This window comes from Chironomus tepperi, unplaced genomic scaffold (assembly GCF_022539635.2).
Source record: "Chironomus tepperi strain 1889 unplaced genomic scaffold, CSIRO-AGI_Ctep_v1 contig_58, whole genome shotgun sequence".
Classification (NCBI taxonomy): domain Eukaryota; kingdom Metazoa; phylum Arthropoda; class Insecta; order Diptera; family Chironomidae; genus Chironomus; species Chironomus tepperi.
In genome coordinates, this window is record NW_027226180.1 from 455,620 (window position 1) to 478,102 (window position 22,483).

At 36.0% G+C, this 22,483-nt stretch overlaps 2 protein-coding genes across 2 annotated transcripts; both read right to left on the minus strand.

Moving 5' to 3' along the window:
- Nucleotides 1–13,638: 13,638 nt before the first annotated feature.
- On the minus strand, nucleotides 13,639–16,165 carry LOC139100145 (uncharacterized). Its single transcript, XM_070652749.1, has 4 exons — nucleotides 15,732–16,165; nucleotides 15,277–15,448; nucleotides 14,726–15,019; nucleotides 13,639–14,416 (listed from the first exon to the last, which is right to left on the minus strand). Exons 1-4 carry the CDS (start codon nucleotides 16,106–16,108, stop codon nucleotides 14,021–14,023), a joined length of 1,239 nt encoding a protein of 412 aa, XP_070508850.1. The 5' UTR covers nucleotides 16,109–16,165; the 3' UTR covers nucleotides 13,639–14,020.
- Nucleotides 16,166–16,705: 540 nt separating this feature from the next.
- LOC139100215 (uncharacterized) lies at nucleotides 16,706–21,629 on the minus strand. Its single transcript, XM_070652824.1, has 4 exons — nucleotides 21,208–21,629; nucleotides 20,295–20,466; nucleotides 17,179–17,475; nucleotides 16,706–17,121 (listed from the first exon to the last, which is right to left on the minus strand). The coding sequence occupies exons 1-4, from the start codon at nucleotides 21,582–21,584 to the stop codon at nucleotides 16,726–16,728; spliced, it is 1,242 nt and encodes a 413-aa protein (XP_070508925.1). The 5' UTR covers nucleotides 21,585–21,629; the 3' UTR covers nucleotides 16,706–16,725.
- Between the last annotated feature and the right edge of the window lie 854 nt (nucleotides 21,630–22,483).

Genomic DNA, 22,483 nt, shown 5'->3' on the forward strand with positions numbered 1-22,483 from the left:
TGTGTGGAGGTGCGGCTGACATTTTCATGGCTTACATGCTGAAATTGTCGGTAGTTATTAAATAATAGTTGACAAAACATATTCGTGGAAAAAATTGCATGACTGAATGACATGAATTGTCGAAAGTAAGTGACAATTAGTTGGAATTGTCGCAGTTTATTGCTGTTGACTATTTTTTTGTGGCTGTTTCAGGATGAAAAATTGTGTATTTTTTTGTATTCGTGGTTGACTGTATTTTTTGGGTTTGTTGATGACGTTTTAATTGAATGTTGGGAAAATAGTTCTGGATGTTTGGTCAATTTACTTAATTGTTGACGGCTTTGGAGCTATTGTGAAGGCAATTGAATACCAAAACTCAAGTGTGAAGGCACCTGAACCTCAAGAACTCTAGTGTGAAGACATCTGAATGTCAATTTTCAAATGTGAAGACGCCTGAAATTTGAATTCCCAACAATTCATCCAAGATGATCCCAAACTAAGAAGAACAGCAAACTAAAGTCGATAAAAGAACTTTTCAACTCCAATTGCAGTTTGTAATTCGAAAACTTTGAGGTTAAGTTTCACTTTTTTTTACAAAAAAGTCAAATAAATTTTATAAAAAATTGTCGATAAAAAGAAGAAGTTTGAATTACATTTCAACTCTCAAATTCCAGCATAAAAATCATCTACATGTGAATAATTTGCCTCAATTCACTTTTCATATCTTGTTCCTGCTGTGCCTTCATCAAATAACCAAAATTAAACTCACAAAAAAAAAAGAAAAAAATTTTTTTTTGACAGAAAAAGGAAGAAAAAAAAAAGTCGAAGGATATTCTCTTTTTTTGGGTTATTGCTCCCATGAGGGCCTCGGGCCAGAGTTGAAATTTGATGCCTCACTCCACTTACTTCATTCAGTTGAGGACTGTGTTCACATACGTCATTTTTTTTAAAGAGAGGAATTGGAAAGGAAAAGTTAAAGTTGGAATTATAAAATTGTCGTCTTTTTGGAACCCTTGTGAGGACTTTTTGTCTGTTTGGAAAATTATGATGAAAATCTGGGAAAATTTGGATGTCATTTTGAAGAACATTTATCAAAATTTTACAAAACTCTGGAAAAATTTTGAAAAATTGTTGAAAAAATCATAAAAAAATTGGAAAAATTCATCAAAAATGTGGAAAATTTGACAAAATTCTTCCAAAATTGAACAAAATTCAGTGAAAATCTGGAAAAATTTATCACAATTTTACGAAATTCAGCAAAATTGTGGAAAATTTTGGGGAAATTTTTGGAAAATTCAATAAAATTCATCATAAATCAGCCAAAATTCTGTAAAATCTCAACGAAAATCTGGAAAATTATAGCAAAATTCATCAAAAACCTGCAAAAATTGAACAAAATTGTGCAAAATTTCATCAAATTTCTAAGAAAATTCCGGAAAATTTTGCCATAATCACTCAAATTTCCCACAAAATCTCCACAACATCCACCAAGTCCTCACCAAAAAAGAATCCAGCATATAGAATTAAATTGAGATAGCGGAAAATTATAATTTTCATTTTCCATTTTTTTTATTTATTTAAACATCTTCATTCCTCTTGTTGTCCCCCATTCCACCCGTGCATCACCATTTCCAGCAATGAGAATAAGGAAGAATTTATGAAGCATTTTATGAAGTGGAAATCGTAAAACATTGTCGGGATGTGCTTTGCGACACCAATTTTACGGCACAATGAATTTTTATTTTGAATTAAATGAGAAAATATGTTAATTTTTTATTATCACTGCGTTTTTCTTTGCTGGATGGGTGTTCGGGATGTTGGATTGAGATTTGTGATATTTTAGGGATTTTTCGGTATGCTAAAATTTGAGTATTTGAAGATTTTTGGAACTAGAGGAGTTTAGAGAATGCTATGACAGCTTGAGAGGCATTAAAAGGGGCTTGTTCAGAGATTCAGTCCATCTCAGCTTGTCCCAGCTCATCTCATACCGTATCAGCTCGTCCCAGCTTATCTTAGTCCTTCTCAATCGGTCTTAGACTGCCTCAGTTCATCTAAGCCCGTCTCAGTCAATCTTATCCCATTCCAGTCCGTTCCTATTCATCTCAGTCCGTCTCAATTACTCTTACTCCATTTCAGTTCATCTCCATTGCATCCACAATTGCATAAGACAGTTCCAAAACTTTTCCATTCCATTTAATTCCATCACACCAATTTAAAACCACAAAAATCCAATTTCCCAACATTAAATGCTTCCCATCAATAAATAAACTTACTTCTTTGGCCCCAAAAAAAAACACAGTAAAATTAAAATTTTTGGCAAGAAGCAGCAACAACAACAACAACAACAAAAACTTTCCCAATTCATTTATTTTTAGGCAATTTATACAGCATAAAAAAAAGTGTGAGAGAAACCAGTCGACCGGCTTTAGTGCGGTAAATTAGTCCCAACAGAATTATTGACCAAAGCCAGTTTATTTTATATTTTTTTTATATTATTTATATAAATAACATGCATGCAGGCATAAGCAGGAGGACCAACATTGTGATGATATTTAATGCATGTATTGACCGATTATAATGAAAAGTTTTAAATAACAAACAAAAAAATGAATAATGGAACTAGTAAAATTGGACAATGAAAGTTGATATGCGATAATCGGAGATTAATTTATGGGAAATAAAGGATGAATAGTTTTTGGTGATCAGGATGATGCAAGGTTGGGTGAGAAATTTTTGGGGATTATTGGTGCCTTTTGTGTTGGCGTTTTTGAGGTGATTTTGTGCATAAAAGCTGAATTGCAGACTCGTGGACTGATGAACTGACGGATATAGATGGATTAAGATGGTATGTCACGGTTTAAGACAAACTGAGAAGGACTGAGACGGATTTAGGTGGAAAGGTACGGATTGCGACGAAATAAGATGGTCTGAGACTGACTAAAATGGATTGAGATGAACTGATATACCCTGAAACAGTCCTGATAGAAGTAAATGAGACAATGATTAAGCATAATTCCTTGTTGACAAATAAGTTAAGACAATATACAGAGGGATTTCCGAAGAAATGACACAATGATAATGCAAAATTGAAAGTATCACGTTATGGCAATTAACGATCACAATGTGAGAGTCATAATCAATTCGAAACCTAGATTTGAAAAATTGTATTCTTATTGCATGTATGCATGTATGAGATCGTTAATTTATGGGTCTGTTCATTTACTGCGTAGCATGACATTTCAGTATTGATTCAGTTTGTCTTAGGCCTTCTAAGCCGGTCTCAGTTCGTTTTAGTTCTTCTTAATTTGCTTCCAACAGACTCTATTAGTCTATGTCCAGCTATGTCCGTCTCAGTCCATCTCTGTACGTTTTTGACCATCTCAGGCCAACTCAATCCAAGTTTGTCTATCTAAGACAGTCTCAGTCTGTCTTAACTCACCTGAGTCCATCTCAGTTCGTCCTGGTCCGCTTCAGTTTGCTTCAGGATAGCTTAATCCAGTTCAGCCCTTCTTAGTTACAAGATCTCGATCTTATTATTGTATTGACTTCCCTTAGTGAACTTTTAAGAACGTTACATAACAAACAAACAGTCCCTCCAATGACTTTATGAGCATCAACCTCATCAAGTAAACAATTACAATTGTATAAGACGATTAAGTCTACAGCAATCCTCAAAGTTATTCATTCAGTCAGTCATTCAAGTCAAGATGCTGAAATTATTCAAAATTTTAATTATTTTTGTGGCAATCTTCAGTGCCGTCACCGGAAGACGAATAATAAAAAAGCAAAAAAATACAAAAAATTTAAATTTTTATTTCCAAGAATTCAAAAATTATGAAAAACCGTTAAGCAATCCACACATCAAGTTCAACAGTTCCATTTACAACTGCACAGAGCAAAAAATTAATTTACCTAAAAATGGCCAAAAAATCATCAAATCTGAAGATGCTGCAGCAATTTTGTTGGCTGCCTTTAACATATGCTTAAAGGATGTATATTATGGAAATTTGAGGAAGTCATTAAAAATTGATGCCGAGGATGCTGAGTGCCTTAAGCAAAAATTATCAAAACTCGATCGAAATTCATTTTTGATTAAAAATTGGACACAAAAAAGCTTAAAAAATTGCGATAAAGTTCATCATGCTTTTGATATCTGGCCAGGTCTGAAAACGTTCAATGAGACAACAACAGCAAGGAAATGCACGAACCTAAAGAAATGGAAGGTTATAATGTTAAGCATATCTGTTTTTGTGTCTGATAAAAATGGCACAAAAATTGATGCAAAAATATTCAAAAATTTCGATTCATATCAAGAAGATTATTTGAAATGTGTGATGAAGCCTCTTAATCGTATAAAGGATGTTAAAGCACCGAACAAGTCTGTTAATAATGTAAAAGAACCGATGGATCGAGAAACTGTAGTCTTAATAATGTTCGTGATTGTATGTATTATTGTGGTTTATGCTATTTATGAAAAATATAGGAATTAATAAGAATTATTGCTGTTTTTAAGTTGTTACTTATTTACTGACTTACTTCGCTGGATGTACAGATCAAATGTGATCTATGGTATCTCTCAGTTGGCGTCTTATTAAGGTTAAGTTGTTATGTTCTATATTAGGGATATTAAATGTTCATTCTGAATAATTCAAGTGGGATAATCGATACAAAATCTGGCAATAAGCTGGTGTGAGTCTTTCGTGGCAATTGGCAAGCGGAAGCCGGCAATAGAACCAGTTATAGTGACATCTAAGGAAGGCCATGGATCACAGTTGATCTGTACGACCAGCAAAATAAGTAAGTAAGCAAGAGTCTTACTTGATGAAGTGTTCTATTCAAATCCGAATTCAAGTTAGAGAAACTCGCACCAAGTCAGAGTCCTGACGACTTGGTGTCGAATTTTGGATTCATTGATTGACTTGTGCAATTTAGGCATGTTTTGGTTATTCTGGAGTCGGTTTCTTGGTTTAAAGCCACATCTACACCTATTGTATCCTTTAAGATATGACCTGGCATCAAGTGAAGGTGAAAGTGTAGGTAGATCGCTGCTCAGAGTTCAGTCATAGACCGAAGGCTTGGATTTCCTGCATTTTAGATACACACGGCCTGTAGTTTTGGGCTGTACCTTATAGTTTGATTAAGGATGAAGGTCTGCAATTTCGGAGTCACACTCCAGAATTACGAAATTAATCAACGAACTTCAGTCTAATTTTTTATCAAAATTTAGAGCAATTCAGACAAATTTCCATCACTTACCTCCCCCCAAAACCTTTCAAAATCCAGACAAAATCCTCAAACATTCCATCTCCCCCACCCCTCAAACCTCATCCTAATTCCAAAACAAAAAGCCAAAATATTCAATGATAATCTCAGTTAAGAGTATTTTCACAAATTTAAATTGTGATGTGAATATGGATATGGAAATGGAATGTGAAATGTGATAGGGGTCAAACTTAGATTTGGAGATAATGAAATGAAATGAATATAAATGATGCAAAGTCGAGAAAAAGGTCAGAAAAAAGGCCACAAAATTTAATGAGATAAGAAGTAAAAGTTGAGGTTTTTTGGGGAAGTTGCTTAAAAGATTGAAAAATGAGGTGACATTTAGATTATTTTAATGAAGTTTATTTTGTGTGTGGGAAATGAAAAATTGGGAATGTTGGATGGATTTGGGAAGGATGTTTTGAATTTTGAGTGTGGTTTGGTGTTGTTGAGGTGGGGATGGAGGGAATGGGGTAGCTGAAGATAGAGAATATAATGAAAATATGGATATTGTCCATCTAAATTCATTCAATTATGGAATAAAACTGGAAATTTAGCTAAAGTTTTTCATTAAATTGAGCACAAGTCGGTTGATAGATCCACAATCCGGCATTGGAAGAGCATGGTCACACCAGCTTGGTGCTAGACGGGGGGTGGGCAACCCAGATGACCATTGACAAAATTGACAAAATTGACAAAATTGACAAAATTGACAAAATTGACAAAATTGACAAAATTGACAAAATTGACAAAATTGACAAAATTGACAAAATTGACAAAATTGACAAAATTGACAAAATTGACAAAATTGACAAAATTGACAAAATTGACAAAATTGACAAAATTGACAAAATTGACAAAATTGACCTGACTTTGTCACCTGAGTTGTCCACCTCCCATCGAACACCAAGACCTGCATGACGATGGCTTGGTGTTTCAGAATCAGAATGAAACAAGATCCCTGATTCTCCCAGTCCATCTCAATTCGTCTCAGTTCATCTTAATCCTCAGGCCCTCGCAGTTCGTCTCAACTTGTCTCTGTCCCTCACAGCTCAGAGTAATTTCCACATTTTCTTATAAAGTACACAATTTGGTCCATGATTTTGATACAAAGCGTTAAGATGAGGAGAGAGGAGGAAGAATTAATATCTCAATGCCGGCCAGTGTCGAAAACAACAGCTACTGATGGACGCCGGTCGTTAGAGACAATGGTTGCAATTAGACGCAAGCCGCCGGAGACAGAACTTGATGATGGACAGCAGAAGACATCAGTTGACAATGGAAAGGCAGGGACAGAAACTTACTATGAATTGCCGATTTCCAGTACTGTTTGAGGGTCAAAAATGCTGTTTTTAGTTTGACGTAACTTCCGGATGTTCCCTAACTCAATGGCATCTGTGCCAATAATGTCAAAATTTTTAGCAATTCCAACAGATTCCTTTAAAAATTCTGAATATTAATCCTACATTATTCAACAGTTTAAAATCCAAAAAAACTCTCAAAAATCCACTCAATCTCCCCCAAACTCCCTTTTACATCCATAACAGTTCTCCTCTACATCCACCAACAGTTCAACAGTAAACAACACACAGCATAATAAAAAAAATCAGCATGCAGGACATTCATTGCATGTCATCGAGCAATTTACAGTTGATTGCCTTTCAATTGAATGCCATGTCAATTTTCATTTCGGGAAACAAAAAAAAATTTCCCTCGTCGATTAACTCCAAAAAATTGAAAAAAAAGCAGCACATCCAAGTTGAAATGATAACGCGATTGGATTTACGATAGCTGAAGACCAAAAAAAATCAATTTTTCCAATTCCATGTGTGGATTAAAGAATCGATTAATTTTTGTCGTGAGTTGTGCCTTAAATGGATGTCATGTAGAGGCATAAAATTTGGTTCGACCATGTCCGATGACCGAGTAGTTGAAACGATAATAAAAAGTTGAAATTGATGAATTTATTTGTCTCGAGGGGCATATATATTTTTTGGGATATTTTAACTGCGTTTGATGGGAAGTTTAAAATATTGTTTTATTTATTTGGGGAATGATGGGTTGATGGGAAGTTGGTAGATGGTTGGTGGGTGATAGATGGTCATCATCGATGTGAAGAATCAGATTTTAATTTGGTGTGTATTTAAGATTTGTGGAGGGTGACTTTAGATATATTGATTAAGTAAATATTTCCATTTGGCTATTTTAAGTTTCAAATTCATTATTTGAGACAAAAGTAACTCAATATTGAGTTTATTGCACAATATTTCTAGAAGGAACAATGAGTAAAAATTGGTTAAAATTCGATTCCTGACCGAATGACCCTGAGCTGGGACCAATCATGCTGGTAAGGTTACTGATTTCACGTCACCTCTACTTTGTGTGCTATCTAAGATTAAGTTACATTACTCTAGAAACTGATTCAGAAATATCCTTATAAATCGTACCATAGCTAAAAGTCAGAGTCCAAATGACTGTTTTGTCAAAAAATATCTTAATTTTTGACTAAATTATTGACTCATTTGAACTCAAATTCTGAGTAAATTCTTGGATTTTAATGTCATTATTCATAGATTTATGGCAAGAAAATGAAACACTAAATCAGATGCAACCTTTTTGGATTACAAAATTGCCGACGCAAAATTGACTCGTTTCAAAAAAAATATTCAAATGCTAAGACGGATTGAGTCTGCTGAACTTGTGTGAAATTGTGCTATCTGAACATAGTTCTGGGTTTGTCTGGGATATTAAGTATCTTGATTATTGAGTCAAATAGAGTTAAAACTGCTAGAACGAGAATAAGTTGCACTTAATTTAACGTAATTATGCTCAAAAATTGATAAAATCAAGAATTTTTGACAATTTATTCTTAAAAATTGAAAAATAGAATTAAAAAGTTCAAACATTTCCCTGAATTTTCACTTTTCCAACAATTTTTTACAGCATATCCAAAATCTTTCTCAAAATCCACAAAAACAGCCAAAATTAATTTTCATCTTCACATTCTTCAAACCTTTTATTTTTACTCAAAATTCTCCAATCATTTTCCTCACCACAGAGTGACTTTTTCCAGGTCTCTTATCAACAGCTTGGTCATTGGATGAATAAAAAAAAGTTTTGCCTTTTTTTTTGGCACACAAAAATAAGAAAAAGAAAACAGAAAAAAACTTAAAGAAATTTTGCTGCAAAATTCGAGTGTGCGCTGAATGATAAATGATGCTGATTGGTCAGTGATAACATCCGTGGATGATGATGAAAAAAAGTTGGAAAAATAAGAGGAAAAGTTGGGGGGAAAATTGATGTTTTTTTGGAGGATTTTTGGGGGAAATTTGATTTTGTGTTGGGAAATTTATGAAAATTTGTATTTTTAGAATTGAAAGAAATTTGAAATAAAATTGAAAAATTTGAAGATTCTTAAATAAATTTCAACTTTTTAAAGTTTATTTATAAATTTTTAAACAATTTTTCAATAAATTTTATTAATTTTTAAATATTTTAAATTTAAAAAATGTTGAAAATTTGAATTTTTTCAATTGTATAATTTAAAATTAGCAATTTTTTAACCTTTTCAATTTTTTTAAATTTTTAAAAATTAAAATTTGTATTTTTTTATATTTTAGAATTACATAATTTAAATTTTGAATATTTCAATTTTATCAGTTTAAAAATATTAAAAACTTGGAATTTCCTAACTTTTTGGATTCAAATTCCAAGTTTTAATATTTTTCAAATTCAAAAAAGTAAAATTTTAATTTTTTTAATTTTACAATTCTTCAATTTTCAAGTTTTTCAATTTTTTAATGAAAAATTGCCAATTTTAAAATTTCCAACTTATAAAAAGTTTAAAAATTTGTTAAAAATTGAAAAAAATTAATTTAAAAATCAAATTTTATTTGAAAAATTTAAATTTTAGTTTTTAAAATCTTAAAAATTTTCATTTTTTAATTCTAAAAATTTTAAATTTCTTCATTTTTAAAAACTTCGAATTTTTTAATTTCGAAAAATTCAAAAATTTCCCATAATTTTCCTACAATTTTAATTTCCAACCAAACTCAACAGGTTCCCTTACTTTACAATTTTTATTCACATTTAATCTTTGTGGGAAATTTTTCGTTTTATTTTTTTCACTTCCGCATTTTTGCGCTCCCCGCTGCAAAAAACCCAACAATTTTAATAAATTTTCCAAAAAATATTTTTTCCTGCTTTATTTTCAAATATTTTCTCTAAAATCCTCAAAAAACAGTCACAAAAATACCAAAACTCGAATGTAATTTTTAGGGATGATTTTCAGTCAATTTTGATTGGCGATGTTGGGTTTGTTTGGGAAATTTTTGATTATTTGTGTTGGAAAATGCACTTGTGTGAGTATAAAATGTTTGATTGTGTTAGTAAATCCACCAACACAGTCAAATTGATCAAAAGAATCCTTAATAAACCGACAGCTTTTCCTTCCTGCATTACCGACCCTCAACAACCCTCAATTCACCTACAAATATTCATAAAATCCACACCAACACAACCTTAAATTCACCAACACATCCACAAACCTCACCAACACAACCAAACCCTCCCAACTCACACATCCAATCCCCTTCCAATCCCTTACACAACGAAATCCTCATCAACCCCTTCAGAAACTTATCATACAAGAAAATAGACAACATTTGGGACATTCTTTCCGTCCTCGACTTCGTTGTCCGATTTGCATCATGTTGTGCCTATTGCATTACAATTGAAATTCATAATGAAAATATGTTCAAAATTAATTTTTGTTGTGTAATAAATTTAGAGATGATTTGTTGAGGCTGTTGAGGATGTGATGATGAGAATTGGGACATGAGGAGGGGTAGAGGAGGTCCTGTGGTATGCATTGGGTGGCATGGATTGAGGATCAGTTGAATTTAGACTAGGAATTTAAGGGATTTGGAAGTAAATGAAGGTTTTGGAGGTTTGATGGCAATTTTACAGGCTTTTGCCGTTCTCAGATCCAGAGGGGGCCTCACCAGAATCCAGATTTTGGAAGGGTACAACCCCTTGCTTCCTTCTTTTGAAGCCTATTGCATGTTGTTCAAATTTTGGTCCATTTTTCATCAATTTTGCTCAATTTTTGGTCAATTTTGCTCAATTTTTAGCTAATTTTGCCTTATTTTGATTCAAATTGACAAAAAGTAGCTTCAATATCCTCGAATCATGTCCAATACTTCATCACCCCCTCCACTCTATCCTCTTCAATCCCCATAGCCCATCCAACCACATCTAATCAACAAGAGCTCATCAAAATCACATGGTTATTAATTGCCAACTCATTAATAATGACAATATTCAGCTTGTTGATATCCTCGTCATTCATAATTACCCAAAACATTAATTTTTTCACATTCATTTCTCGTCCAACAGTCAGTCCAACAGCAATGTTGGAATTTTTGAGTATTTGTGTGGCACTTTAGAAAATTAGAAATTTTATTATTAATTTGTTGGGTTGTTGGAGGTAGGAATAGCGGTTTAGGAGTCTAATCAACCCCACCTCCTTCTTTGCTACGCTAGGTATAGCTTCTGGGAATTTGAGTTTTGCATTGTTTTGTTTAATTGACTTTCTTGGATGATTTTGAGCTGATTTATCGGAATTTGAGTTGATTCTGAACAAGCACAAGTCGATTGATCAGTTCAAAATCCGGAACCAGATCAGCGTGACTCTGGCATGGTGCTAAATCGAGTCTGGCATCAAATCAGAGTCACGGCAACTTGGTCTAGGATTTTGAATCTATTAATTGACTGTTTCTCCTCGAAGTCAGCATTATATGGCATTTTCACCAGGAAGCCAGGGCCAAATAGCAGTTCCTTTACAGCAGTTTCAGTTTAGCACACAGCAACTCCACCTGGAAGTCAACAAATCTCAGCTAGATTCACTTGGAAGTCACCATCACTTAGCAGTTCTACCTGGAAGTCAAGACCAGATTGCAGTTCCACTGCGGCAGTTTCAGTTTAACACATAGCAGTTCCACCTGGAAGTCAGCATTACATTGCTGTTCCACCTGGACATTGTATAGCAGTTCGTCTGATATTCACGTAATATTCAGACAATCCTCAACAATCATTCAGTGTTCATATTCATGGATTCATGCTCCCCCCCTGCTCCACTCTCTCATAATTTCCACGCCACTTACAAATTATTTAATTCCATTTCAACAAATTAAAATAATTATCAATAAAAACAAAATGCAACAACCACATCAACTCCACCCATTTTTTAGTTCCACTTTGCTGTACATTTAATTTAACTTTTTTGTGTCATTTTCTGCACGACACGTCGAAAAAACTTTTTTTTGTTCATCAACAAAGACATTATTAATAATTACACGTAAAATATCCATCAGTAATAAAGTAGTAGCTCATAAAAAGTCAGTCAGTGATTATCTATTTTGTGTAGCATATCATGTCATGTCAGTTCCATTTGATGAATGTCATGTACGATGTCTATTATGACTTACTTGATGATTCGTCGTTATTATGTGACGGAAAATTGATTAGATCAAATCAGTCATGTCCTTAACGTTAATAGAGGTTAGGTTATGTAATGAGGACTTCCAGGTGGAACTGCTTTGTGCTGATCTGGAACTGATGCAATGTCTTGACTTTCAGGTGAAAATTAGTAGTCGTTGTTGACGTTTTAGTTGATCCAGCTAGAAATTGATGACTTCCAGGTGGAACTGCTGTGTAATGTTGAATTTCTAGTGGATCCAGCTAAGAATTGTTGACTTCCAGGTGGAACTGCTATGTAATGTTGACTTCCAGGTGGAACTGCTAAGAATTGTTGGCTTCCAAGTGGATCTGGCTGAGAAATGACCATCTCAGTTCCACATGGAAGTCAAAACTTGAGTACCTAATCCCTGTATTCACTGTACACACAGCCTCAGTGCTTCCATCTCACGTAATTTAAATCTACAAAATTCCTCACAATACTTTCATTAAAAGCAATTTGATTAATTTAAAAAAATCACATCCAATTTTCTCTCAAAAATCCAACATGATACTCAGTTGTTTATCACAAATCATCACAAAATGAAGTCAATTGTGCTTATCATTATATCCATTATATCATCATGCAGCGCCTATGGTGATTTCAAGAACATATCAATGAAATGCATTTCAATGTCAGGAGAGCGTCGGACTCACTATAACGTGACAAAATATACACAAAATATGCAATGTGAATTTGTTGAGGAAATTGGCGAAAGTGACATAACGGAAGTGACACTAATTATTGGAATTGGAAATTATCAAAATTTATCAATTAATTTGGCATTTGTTTATAATGAATTTGCATTTCCGCAACTTATGCCAATGGGAATTGGACGTCAAATACAAAAGAATCCCGGACAACGTCTCAAGTCACTCAGCATCATGCGACAGCACTTCCTTAAAACAATAAGACGTGCAAATTTTGCAAATATGACAGATTTAGAGCGACTTGTGCTGCGTAATACACAAATTGAGGACATACCTTATGACACATTCTATGATTTAATGAATTTAAAGTCATTGGATATACAGTGGAATAAGATACATCAGTTACACAATGATTTGCTGGTGACGATGCCAAAATTGGAGATTTTATTGCTCAATTATAATCCAATTGAGGTTGTTGAGGCTGGAGTTTTACGTTTTAATATTAATTTAAAGGAAATTGAGATGCATTTTGATAATTTGAGGAATGTCAAGGTTGACTTTACGAAATTTGCGAAATTAAAGAGGATTGAACTGGGTTCGGTGAAGACAAAATGTAAAATTAGGGAAGTATTTTATGCAAAGGACTCAAATGAGAGGACAAGGAAGATTGGTGAGTTTCAGAAAAAGGTGAGGGAATTGTGCAGAATTGAGTAGGGTTGATGTGGTCAAGGTGTGGGTCTTTTGGGTCTTTCGGGTATCATGAAAGGTTTAGAATGTCTGATTAGACAACCTGGAAAGCACATGACGTAGAAATCGGCGATATCCGACTTCAAGTTGACTTAACTCTGACCTGAGTCCGGATTTCATTGAATCTGCACTCAAATGACTCAATCTAGATTCAGGATGACTTTTCTCTAGCCTGAAGCTGAAATTTTATCGAATTTGGGCTGAGGCCAGTGTCAAGTCAGTCTGAAGATGAATTTTCGGTCATTTTAATGCTGTGTGTCTTCCGGATTCATGTGGTAGAGCTTAATGACCGCCAATAGATACACTTTAGCACGTAATTGACGTACCACTCGGGTTCATGCCTGTCTACAACTTTCTATAATGTCTGAATGACCCTACGATACAGTATTGACCACTTGACACTATATTGATCACTTCTCAATGCCCTAAATCACTAAAATTATGTAAAATTGTACAAAATTATATTAAAAATCATTTGTACCATTTATTTAATATTTTCAGCTTATAATATGATGTAAATGTATATTAACTTTAGAAAAATAATAAAAATAGACTTTATGTACAAAAGTATTTAAAAATGGCAGTAAGGTCACAAATTTGTCAAATTTTAGGAACTTTGGGATTGGTTCGGTCCAGCATGATTCATGGAAATTCACTGAAATTTCCGCAAATTCCAGTCAATTTCCCGATTTCGTGGAAGCCTAATGGAACGTTCATGACCCTTAAAATTCATACCTCGCAATAAAATTGTAACTCCATCCTTCCATTAAGCGTTACGAAACTCCCTAATATTCCCTAATATTCCCTAATATTCTCTAACATTCCCTTACATTTTCCTATCCAAACCCACTTTCCCCCTAAATATTCACCCAAAAAATCCATTATTCAAAAATCTTTTTAAATTTTTCTTCAAAATTTTCTTATAATTTTCATTCTTGTAAGCCATTTTCATAATTCCACTAAATCCAGGTTCCATTTCATCACCCTTAAAGTCATTCAAATCCATAATTGACATTGGGAACATGTGCATGAAATTCATAGCCTGTAAATGTCCATTCTTAAGTATCTCAACCTGTAGATCGAGCAATGATGGTGGCTGCTTAAGGTAACCGAACTTTGTGAGAGCTTCGGTGAATTGTGCATGGTAAATGAAGAGAAGTTCATCGTAGCGGTTGAAGCGGTTCTCGTCGGACACGAAATTGTAGAAGACATATGCAAAGTCTATTGCTGGTGATCCATAGACGCAGACTTGGTAGTCGAGCTAAAATGAAAATTTGGAGGATTTTATTGGATTATTTTGAATGTTGGTGGGATTATTTTAGGGTTTGGAGAGTACAGAAGGATCCTATGTGTATCTGCCAGGGGGTACACTTCCCCTTTCCTCTCATTAGCGTCAGAAGTCGACATCAACCTCTGAATATGATTATAATCGACTTAATATCGGTCATTTGTTGTAGCTCGCCATTTAACCCTGATATAGGGTAGGGTTTGACCCCTAGCTACCCCTCCCCTTCTCTGGATACTCCTCTAGAGCAGTCAAACCCTTAATTACCCTCAATAACCAACTTACCGCAACAAAATCCTCAATCCTTCCATCATCCTTGCCAACTTTATACAGCACATTCTTAAGATGAAAGTCTCCATGATTCAGAACATTAAAGGCACCAGCTCCAGTGCTTGGCTCATAAGATTTTCGACATTTTTCAGCAAAAACAGTTCGGAAGTTCTTAATTGGATCAATGAACTCTTCATATCCTTCCAATTCGGAGATGTTGCTAAGGAATCTATCAAAATTTGCATCAAATAATGCAGCTATGCTGTCCATTTTGTATATGGATGTGTCGAAGGTGGCTGCGTCGATTTTCTGGAATTGAAATAGGATGTTAGTGGCTATTTTAGGTTGTATTTTATAGGAAGAACTCTAATTGACTCCAAATGGACTCCAAAGTCCGGTTACAACAGATTCCGTGTATTCCGGCTCCAATTAAGTCGGGTCACATTGAAGTCGGAACCCGTTGGAGTCGGAATTCGTAAAAGTTGGAATCCGCTGGAGTCGGAACCCGTTAGAGATGCCATTTGGTGCCATGACACCCAGGTTACCCACACCTGCCCCACACATACCTTCTCATCCTCTAAATAATATCCAGCAGCATGAATCTTAGCCAATCTCTTAAAAATCATCTTAGAAATTTCAAAATCATCATGTGGTATTGTAATTAATGTATCATATTCACTGGCCTTGACATCTTGTAGCACGATTACTGGCTTTGGTGTCATTGTCTGATAAATAAATCTAAAAAGTAGAAAAAGTACACAATTTATTATCGTTATTATGTTCATTATCAGTAATGTTCAAGGTTGTTGATGATAAGGCACACAGAACTAGCACTTGATAGCTGCTTTTGGTGGATTTTGAAGGGGTTTTGGAAGTGATTTGAATTTTAAAATGAGACAGGTTGGTAAATTGATTCAAAATATGGAACCTGGACGGCATGACTCTGACTTGGAGCTTGATTCTGTCCCAATCTAGCAAAATCCAAGAGTCATGCCACTCTGTTCACTTATATCCAACTTACTCAGGACACAAAAAGTCATCATAACCAGCTCCTTTGACCAACTCTTGTATCTTCACCAACACCTTCGTATAAGCTGCAATTTCTGTCTCATACAACGTCGTATCCTTCAAATGCTCCATTCCAGGCAGATCAGCATTGACTGGCTGTGTCTTGATAATCACCGACATTTCCTTCTCATCTTTTGAGTATTTTGATGTGAATTTCACAACAGCGCGAAACACAGCACTTGCAAAATTTTCACCTGGATTTGTTGCTGGTTTGATGTCAAAGCTGTGGACTTTGGCTTGTGGATCTGACACATAGCTTTGAATGGCTTTGTCAAAGAGGTCTTGGTTGAGCCACGATGGGATCGATGAAGAGAAGTCGAGTGCAGTCATTCAGGAATTGCGAAATTAATTGATTGAAAAATATGAAAAGAAGTGCGAACACGTGGAATGAGCACAACAGACTGAGAGAAAAATTAGACTCTCATATCAATTTGCTATCAATTATTAGAGAGAGAGAGAAACTGTGAATGTGTTAGAATAGTTGATGCAGTGGTGGAAAACTTATGTGACACGACACAATGATGGATAAGCTTTGTGGTGTGAAGCAGTGACGAGCAACTTGTAAGCAACACAGTGACGGACAACCTATGTGATACCACACAGTGGTAAACAACCTGTGGTAGACAACCTGTAAGACACGACACAAGACCGAGCAACCTTTGTAATACAACACAGTGAAAAGCAACTTGTGTGGTTCAACATAATGGATAACATACTGTGTGGTGCGACACAGTAATAGACAAGCTTCAAGATACGACACAGTGGCAACTTGTGTGACATGACACAGTGACGAGCAACGTGTATGCTGCAATACAATGGAGAACAACCTGCGCTTCGTGGCACAGTGTTAAACAACTTGAGTGTCGCGACAATTTGGTGATACCAAGAAAATTTACTATTTGGTATTTTTGGAATTTTTACCTTTATTTTTGTCAGTTATTTACAATTTAATTCCCCAAATATCCCCTAAACAAGAATACTTCCAATTCCTCCTTAATCACCTTCTTATATCTCTCATTCTCAAATGTCATCCTTTTTAATGCTGTCTTATCCTTCAAATCTTCCATTTTTACAGTACTCATATCAAATATTAGAAATGCATACATAAGTAGTCCATTTTGTGCCTGTAAATTTCCATTTTTCATCATCTCAACTTGAAGATCAAGTAATGTTGGTGGCTGCTTGAGGTAACCGAACCTCTTGAGAGCTTCAACAAATTGTTCGTGATAAGTTGCAAGCAGTTCATCATACCGATTGTAGCGATTCTCATCAGATGTAAAGTTAAACAGCATGTATGTTAAGTCAACGGCTGGTGATGCATAGACGCAGATTTGGAAGTCATACTGGAATGAATTAGTTCATTTTTAACAAGATCTTAAGGTTGAGGCATCAATACTCACCATCATGACATCCTCAACCTTTCCACTATCCTTATCCATCTTATACAGCATATTCTTCAAATGAAAATCACCATGATTTAGCACATTCCATGCTCCAGGTCCTGTATTCGGTGAGTACGACTTCAAACCTTTTTCACGATAAGTCTCACTTAGTTGTCTAATTGGCTCAATATATCTCTCAAATCCATTCCATTTCGACATGACTGTTAATAAAGTTTTATATCCTTCACCGAAAAATGACTTTGCAATTGGATCAAATTTAAAGAGGCTGTGATTGAAGGGTGTTGCGTCTATTTTCTGGAAGAAAAGAGAATGTTGGATGTTAGGAGAGTCTTTAAAGAGGTAAGGGATGTTAGATACCCAAAGGCCTCCTAAGGTAGCCCTTTTGTATCAAAATCATGAGCTAGGACTCCATATCAATATCGTTAAACCCCTCCATACCCACTAACATACCTCTTTAGCCTTGAATCGACCCTAGATACATGGCCTCCCTTAGTTGGCGCTACATAATTTCATAATAACCCTACTAACGGTTAAGTAGCTTCCGAACTTTCCCCATATGACATTCTTTACTATAATTTCACTCAGAATCAGTCCAAAAATTAAGAGTCTCACCTGAGATTCCATTCATTTACCAATACAATAACATCCAAAACTAATAATAAGGTACCAAAAATTCAACAAACTATTTTTGAGATTCGAACCAAACATTAAATAACTTTTGAGTACCAACTACCTGATAACTCCATATAAAATCAGGTCAATTTCCATACAATCTTCAATTAATTCAGAATATTCAATTAAGTTACAATATTCAGTCAGTTAATAACCAAAATTTTAAAATGGACAGACAATTAAACATCGAGAACGAGGACTTGATCTTCGATTTACAATTTGACATCATACCAGACCCGGACATGCCAGAACAAAACACCGTACAGGCAGTGATTCATCTCAAGGAACAACCACCATACAGCGACATCAACTCAACAATCCAGAAATTCTTGAGGGACTTGCTATTGGGTAGAAAATCCTTAGAAGGATACCTGGATGTGCTGGTCATCCACCGAGAGTTAGCAGCCCACAACATACCATTCAGCCCAGCAAAGATCAAGGAGTTCCTCGTCCATGCCGCAATGGGACCAACTGGAATCTACAACGAGATAGCAGAGGAAGTAAAAGGCAAGTATCCATCCTTGCAGCTATACTCAACAGCCTACAATGTCTACGCAGTCTACCTACGCTATGCAGTAACAGCAGCAAAGCATGTGGTTGTCAACCGTATGATTGGATTCATCGCACCTCGTCCAGGACAAAGTGAAAGAGCCCAATTGGAACAGCTGCTTGCTAGAGTTGGACTAACTTTCAGTGACATCTACACAGCAGGAACTGACCTACGAGCTTGCATGTCCAGCACATCAACTGAAAAATCACCTGCTGCGAAAGCATTAATTACACTGTGTCAGGAACTGTCAGGACAGGAAGTCGAGGAACAACATCCAGCAACAGCACCACTTCAGGATCAACCAAACCTTGCAGACATCATCGGCGAGGATTCAACATTGTGTCCCAGAATGGACATCGGTATCTACGCATGTAAACAGGCAGTCAACGATGCCGTCAAGGATTTCGAGCCAACAATCGATGAGATTCGGACGGTCGTGACACAATTGCGTAGACCAAAGTACAAGGGACTGCTCATCAGTAAAAGAATTCCCGGAATAAGTGCAGAAATGGAAACAATCATCGACAGCCGATTCCCGATGATCAGCAGCCTTCACAAGAACAAAAGTAAGCTTAAGGAGATCGCAGTTGCCTATCCCAAATTCGCACTTAGTGAGAAAACCTGGAAGTTTATTGATGAATACTATCGAGTATTTACACCGGTTAAGATGGCAATGAGGGACTTTGGGAAACCATGGCTTACTATCAATGACTTCTACATCAGATGGGAGAGGATGGAAATGGAAATTACAAGAGTACCGGAAGGACGTAGGCAGTTGAAGGCGAAACTACTCGAGTCATTAAATCAACGGAAGCAGAAGTTCTTCGAAAGTGACAGCTTTGTTGCTGCACTTGTGTTGGATCCACGGATCAATTGGACCAACAATCCAGATGACTTCTTTGGACCAGCACTGCTCGAACGAGGAATTCAGCACCTGGAATTTGTTGATGAGCTCATCAATGGAGTTCCGCAAAAGTCACAAGAGGATTCAGAGACTGAGGAACTGAATGAGAGACTTGGTGGTGGATGGAGAGGACCATATCCTTTAATCCGCAGCAGGATCCGAAATTTCTTAACAGAACCAAGATTAACAGGATCAGTTCCTGTATGTCCACTCAAATTTTGGTCCCAAAGACGCAATAAGGAACCGAAAATTTACACAGCATCTACAGTTGTGTGCGGATCTGCATTCTTACCGTACTGGGATGATACGGAGTTCAGTGGATTTGCACGCGTCTTGCCGCACTTGAGGACACTGGTCGATGACGACACACTCAATGCCATCTTAATTTGCAAGGATACTTGGGAATTATTAGATTTTTTTTATAAGATTAAGTTTGTTTAACGAAGTAATAAGTAAAAAGTACTATCCGTGTTGCACCCGGAAGTTGGAATTAAATAGTGCTATCCGCGTTGCACCCGGAAGTTGGAAATAGATTTAAGTTTGAGTTAGGGAATAATAATGTAAGAATTAGGAAATAAAGATTAATAAATGTTGAAGATAATTAAGAAAATTTACTGTTTTTTACTGAAAAGTATCACATTTAGGTATTTCAGGTGATCCAACTCTGGATCTAGTCCAACACTGGTTGAGGAGTACCAGGTAGGGGGTTGGGGTATATTAAAGGAACAAGTCAACAAGGAACAAATTAATGACGATTATGTCTCAACACTGACTTGAGTGAGCTTAACCCCTCACCCGTCCCTTTACCCTACCCGCAATCCCTAACCTCAATCCCTAACTTCAGTCCCTACTCGCAATCCCTTCCCACAATCCCTACCCGCAATCCCTAACCTCAATCCCTACCCTCAGCCCTCTCCCCTCCCCTCATCTATCTCCTCACTTCCCCTACTCAACCCACATCCCCTCCCTATTCCTTTCATACAATACCTGTTCATCCTGCAGATAAAAGCTAGCCGCATGAAACTTTGCCAATCTCCTCACAATCATCTTTGTAATCTCAAAATCATCATGTAAAGACCTAATCGGTGTGTCAAATCCATTAATAGATACATCCTCGAGTATTATGATTGGCTTTGGAGTCATTGTTTGGTATATTAATCTAAAAATAACAGAATTAACTTCCATTTATGGCAATTCAATGAAAATAAATTAATAATCAGAGATTTAGATATAGAAAAGACATTTATATTCAGCACAAGCACAGTACTTTAAGTGATCGTGTGACTTGATGAGTATGAGCTGGCTACTTGATTGATTATTGGCATAAGACTCAATTAATGGAGAGATAAGAAGGTTGATAAGGAGGAAGGAATGAGTTGCAATTAATGGGGGAAGTGGGGCAGTCTGTGGGGGGTATTGGGGTAAATGCATGGATGTGGGCTCAATCTTTAGGGTAAGTTGGGTAATTGATCCGGAATCCGGCAATTGACGGGCATGACTCTGCGAGAGTCACTGGATAGATTAACAGACTTCTGCTATGGAATGAACCCCATCTTTGCATGAACCCTAGGACACCTGAGAATGTACCATGGCTCAGAGGTGACTTTGGGGGAATCAGAACCTGTCACTCAACCTGTTGCCGAATTTCGGATCAATTGACAGACTTCCGTTAAGGATCTTTGATTGATTATGCAATTTTGTGCTAATTGGAAGACTTCCAGGTCTCGATCTTGAGGATTTGTCAAGACCAAGACTTCCTAGAATCCCCATGCAGTCTCGGTCTCAATCTCGGATCTTGCTCTCAACCTTGGTTCCAAAAATCCGTCAAAATTTACACTTTGAGCCACCCAAGCGCATACTTATCAACATTAGACATGCAACATCTAACCAATCCACTTACTTAGGACACATAACATCCTCATATCCAACAGATGTAATCAACTCCTGAATTTTCCACAAAATATTTCCATAAACTGCCATTTCTGTCTCAAAGAAGGTTGTATCCTTCATATGCGCCATATTAGGTAGATCCACATTGACTGGCTGTGTCTTGATGATCACCGACATTTCCTTCTCATCTTTTGAGAATTTCGATGTAAATTTTATTGCTGCACGATACACAGCACTTGCGAAATTTTCACCTGGCTTTGTTGCTGCTTTGATGTCGAAGCTGGTGACTTTTGCTTGTGGATCGGAAATGTAGGTTTGAATTGCTGTGTCGAAAAGCTCTTGATCTAACCATAGAGGGATCTGCTTTGAAAAATCGAAGGAATCCATTGTGTTTTGATGCTCAACTTGCACTCGACTGATCGCACTTGAATATAAACGCGGACTGAGGCTGATTTAGTAGTTGATAATAAATTTATTTATTGACCACTTTTTTAGTACAAGATTGTGAGAAAATGGATTTATGATTGTATTTGTCTGTTTTGAGAGGAATGAGACCGAAACAAAAGAGTCGCACGAGCCGAATGTTCAGTGTATTGTCAGCAGAGATAGAAGTTAACTCGGATTTTGTATGGAACAGTGTACTTGATCCCATATGGAATTAGAGTCGTCTTCAAGCTCTGATTTTCTGGTTTATTCAAAAAACAGGTTCCAAAATTGTTACTTTAATGTATTCCAAATAGGATCCCTAACAGCCAAAGAGATCGCTTTTAGTTACCGTAATATTCCTTCTGTCCGAAAATGTCTTGGATTGGATGTGTCGAAAGATAGAGCTGTCTACAGACATTCTTTAAACGCGGCAATGGACCCCGTGCGCCTCAGCCAAAGAAGTAAGAGTTCTTTCTGTATTAATAAAGTAGAGTACTAGCCTGTACTAGTGTGCTAGGGGACAAATAGATTAGAAGATCCAAAAATCGGTGTATCAGTTCGGTGTGACTTTAGCATGGAGTTGAATTTTGAATGAATCCTGACCCAGACAAGATGGATCACCAGGGAATAAATATCAATTTTGGATTGATTAATCTGCTGTTCATCTGAATGTGCTACAATGCCATAACTATCACTCCTTGGTCTCCGCTTGATGCTAGACTCCAAATCGATTACCAACTCCTGCTATTCAAGTCCATCAACTTCAAATATTCATTGACAAAAAAGTCATTAACTTTTCATTTTTCAAACTAATTCATCAATGTCATACAGCATTTATTCCCTAATTCCTTAATTAACTG

Coding starts and splice junctions, on each gene's coding strand:
- LOC139100215 (XM_070652824.1), bottom strand. CDS start 21,584: ATGGATTCCTTCGATTTTTCAAAGCAGATCCCTCTATGGTTAGATCAA. Junction 17,476..20,294: donor TTTATCTGCAGGATGAACAG/GTATTGTATGAA, acceptor CTTTTCTTCCAG/AAAATAGACGCAACACCCTT. Junction 17,122..17,178: donor AGGTTGAGGATGTCATGATG/GTGAGTATTGAT, acceptor AATTCATTCCAG/TATGACTTCCAAATCTGCGT.
- LOC139100145 (XM_070652749.1), bottom strand. CDS start 16,108: ATGACTGCACTCGACTTCTCTTCATCGATCCCATCGTGGCTCAACCAA. Junction 15,449..15,731: donor GATGACTTTTTGTGTCCTGA/GTAAGTTGGATA, acceptor TCTACTTTTTAG/ATTTATTTATCAGACAATGA. Junction 15,020..15,276: donor ATTATTTAGAGGATGAGAAG/GTATGTGTGGGG, acceptor TTTCAATTCCAG/AAAATCGACGCAGCCACCTT.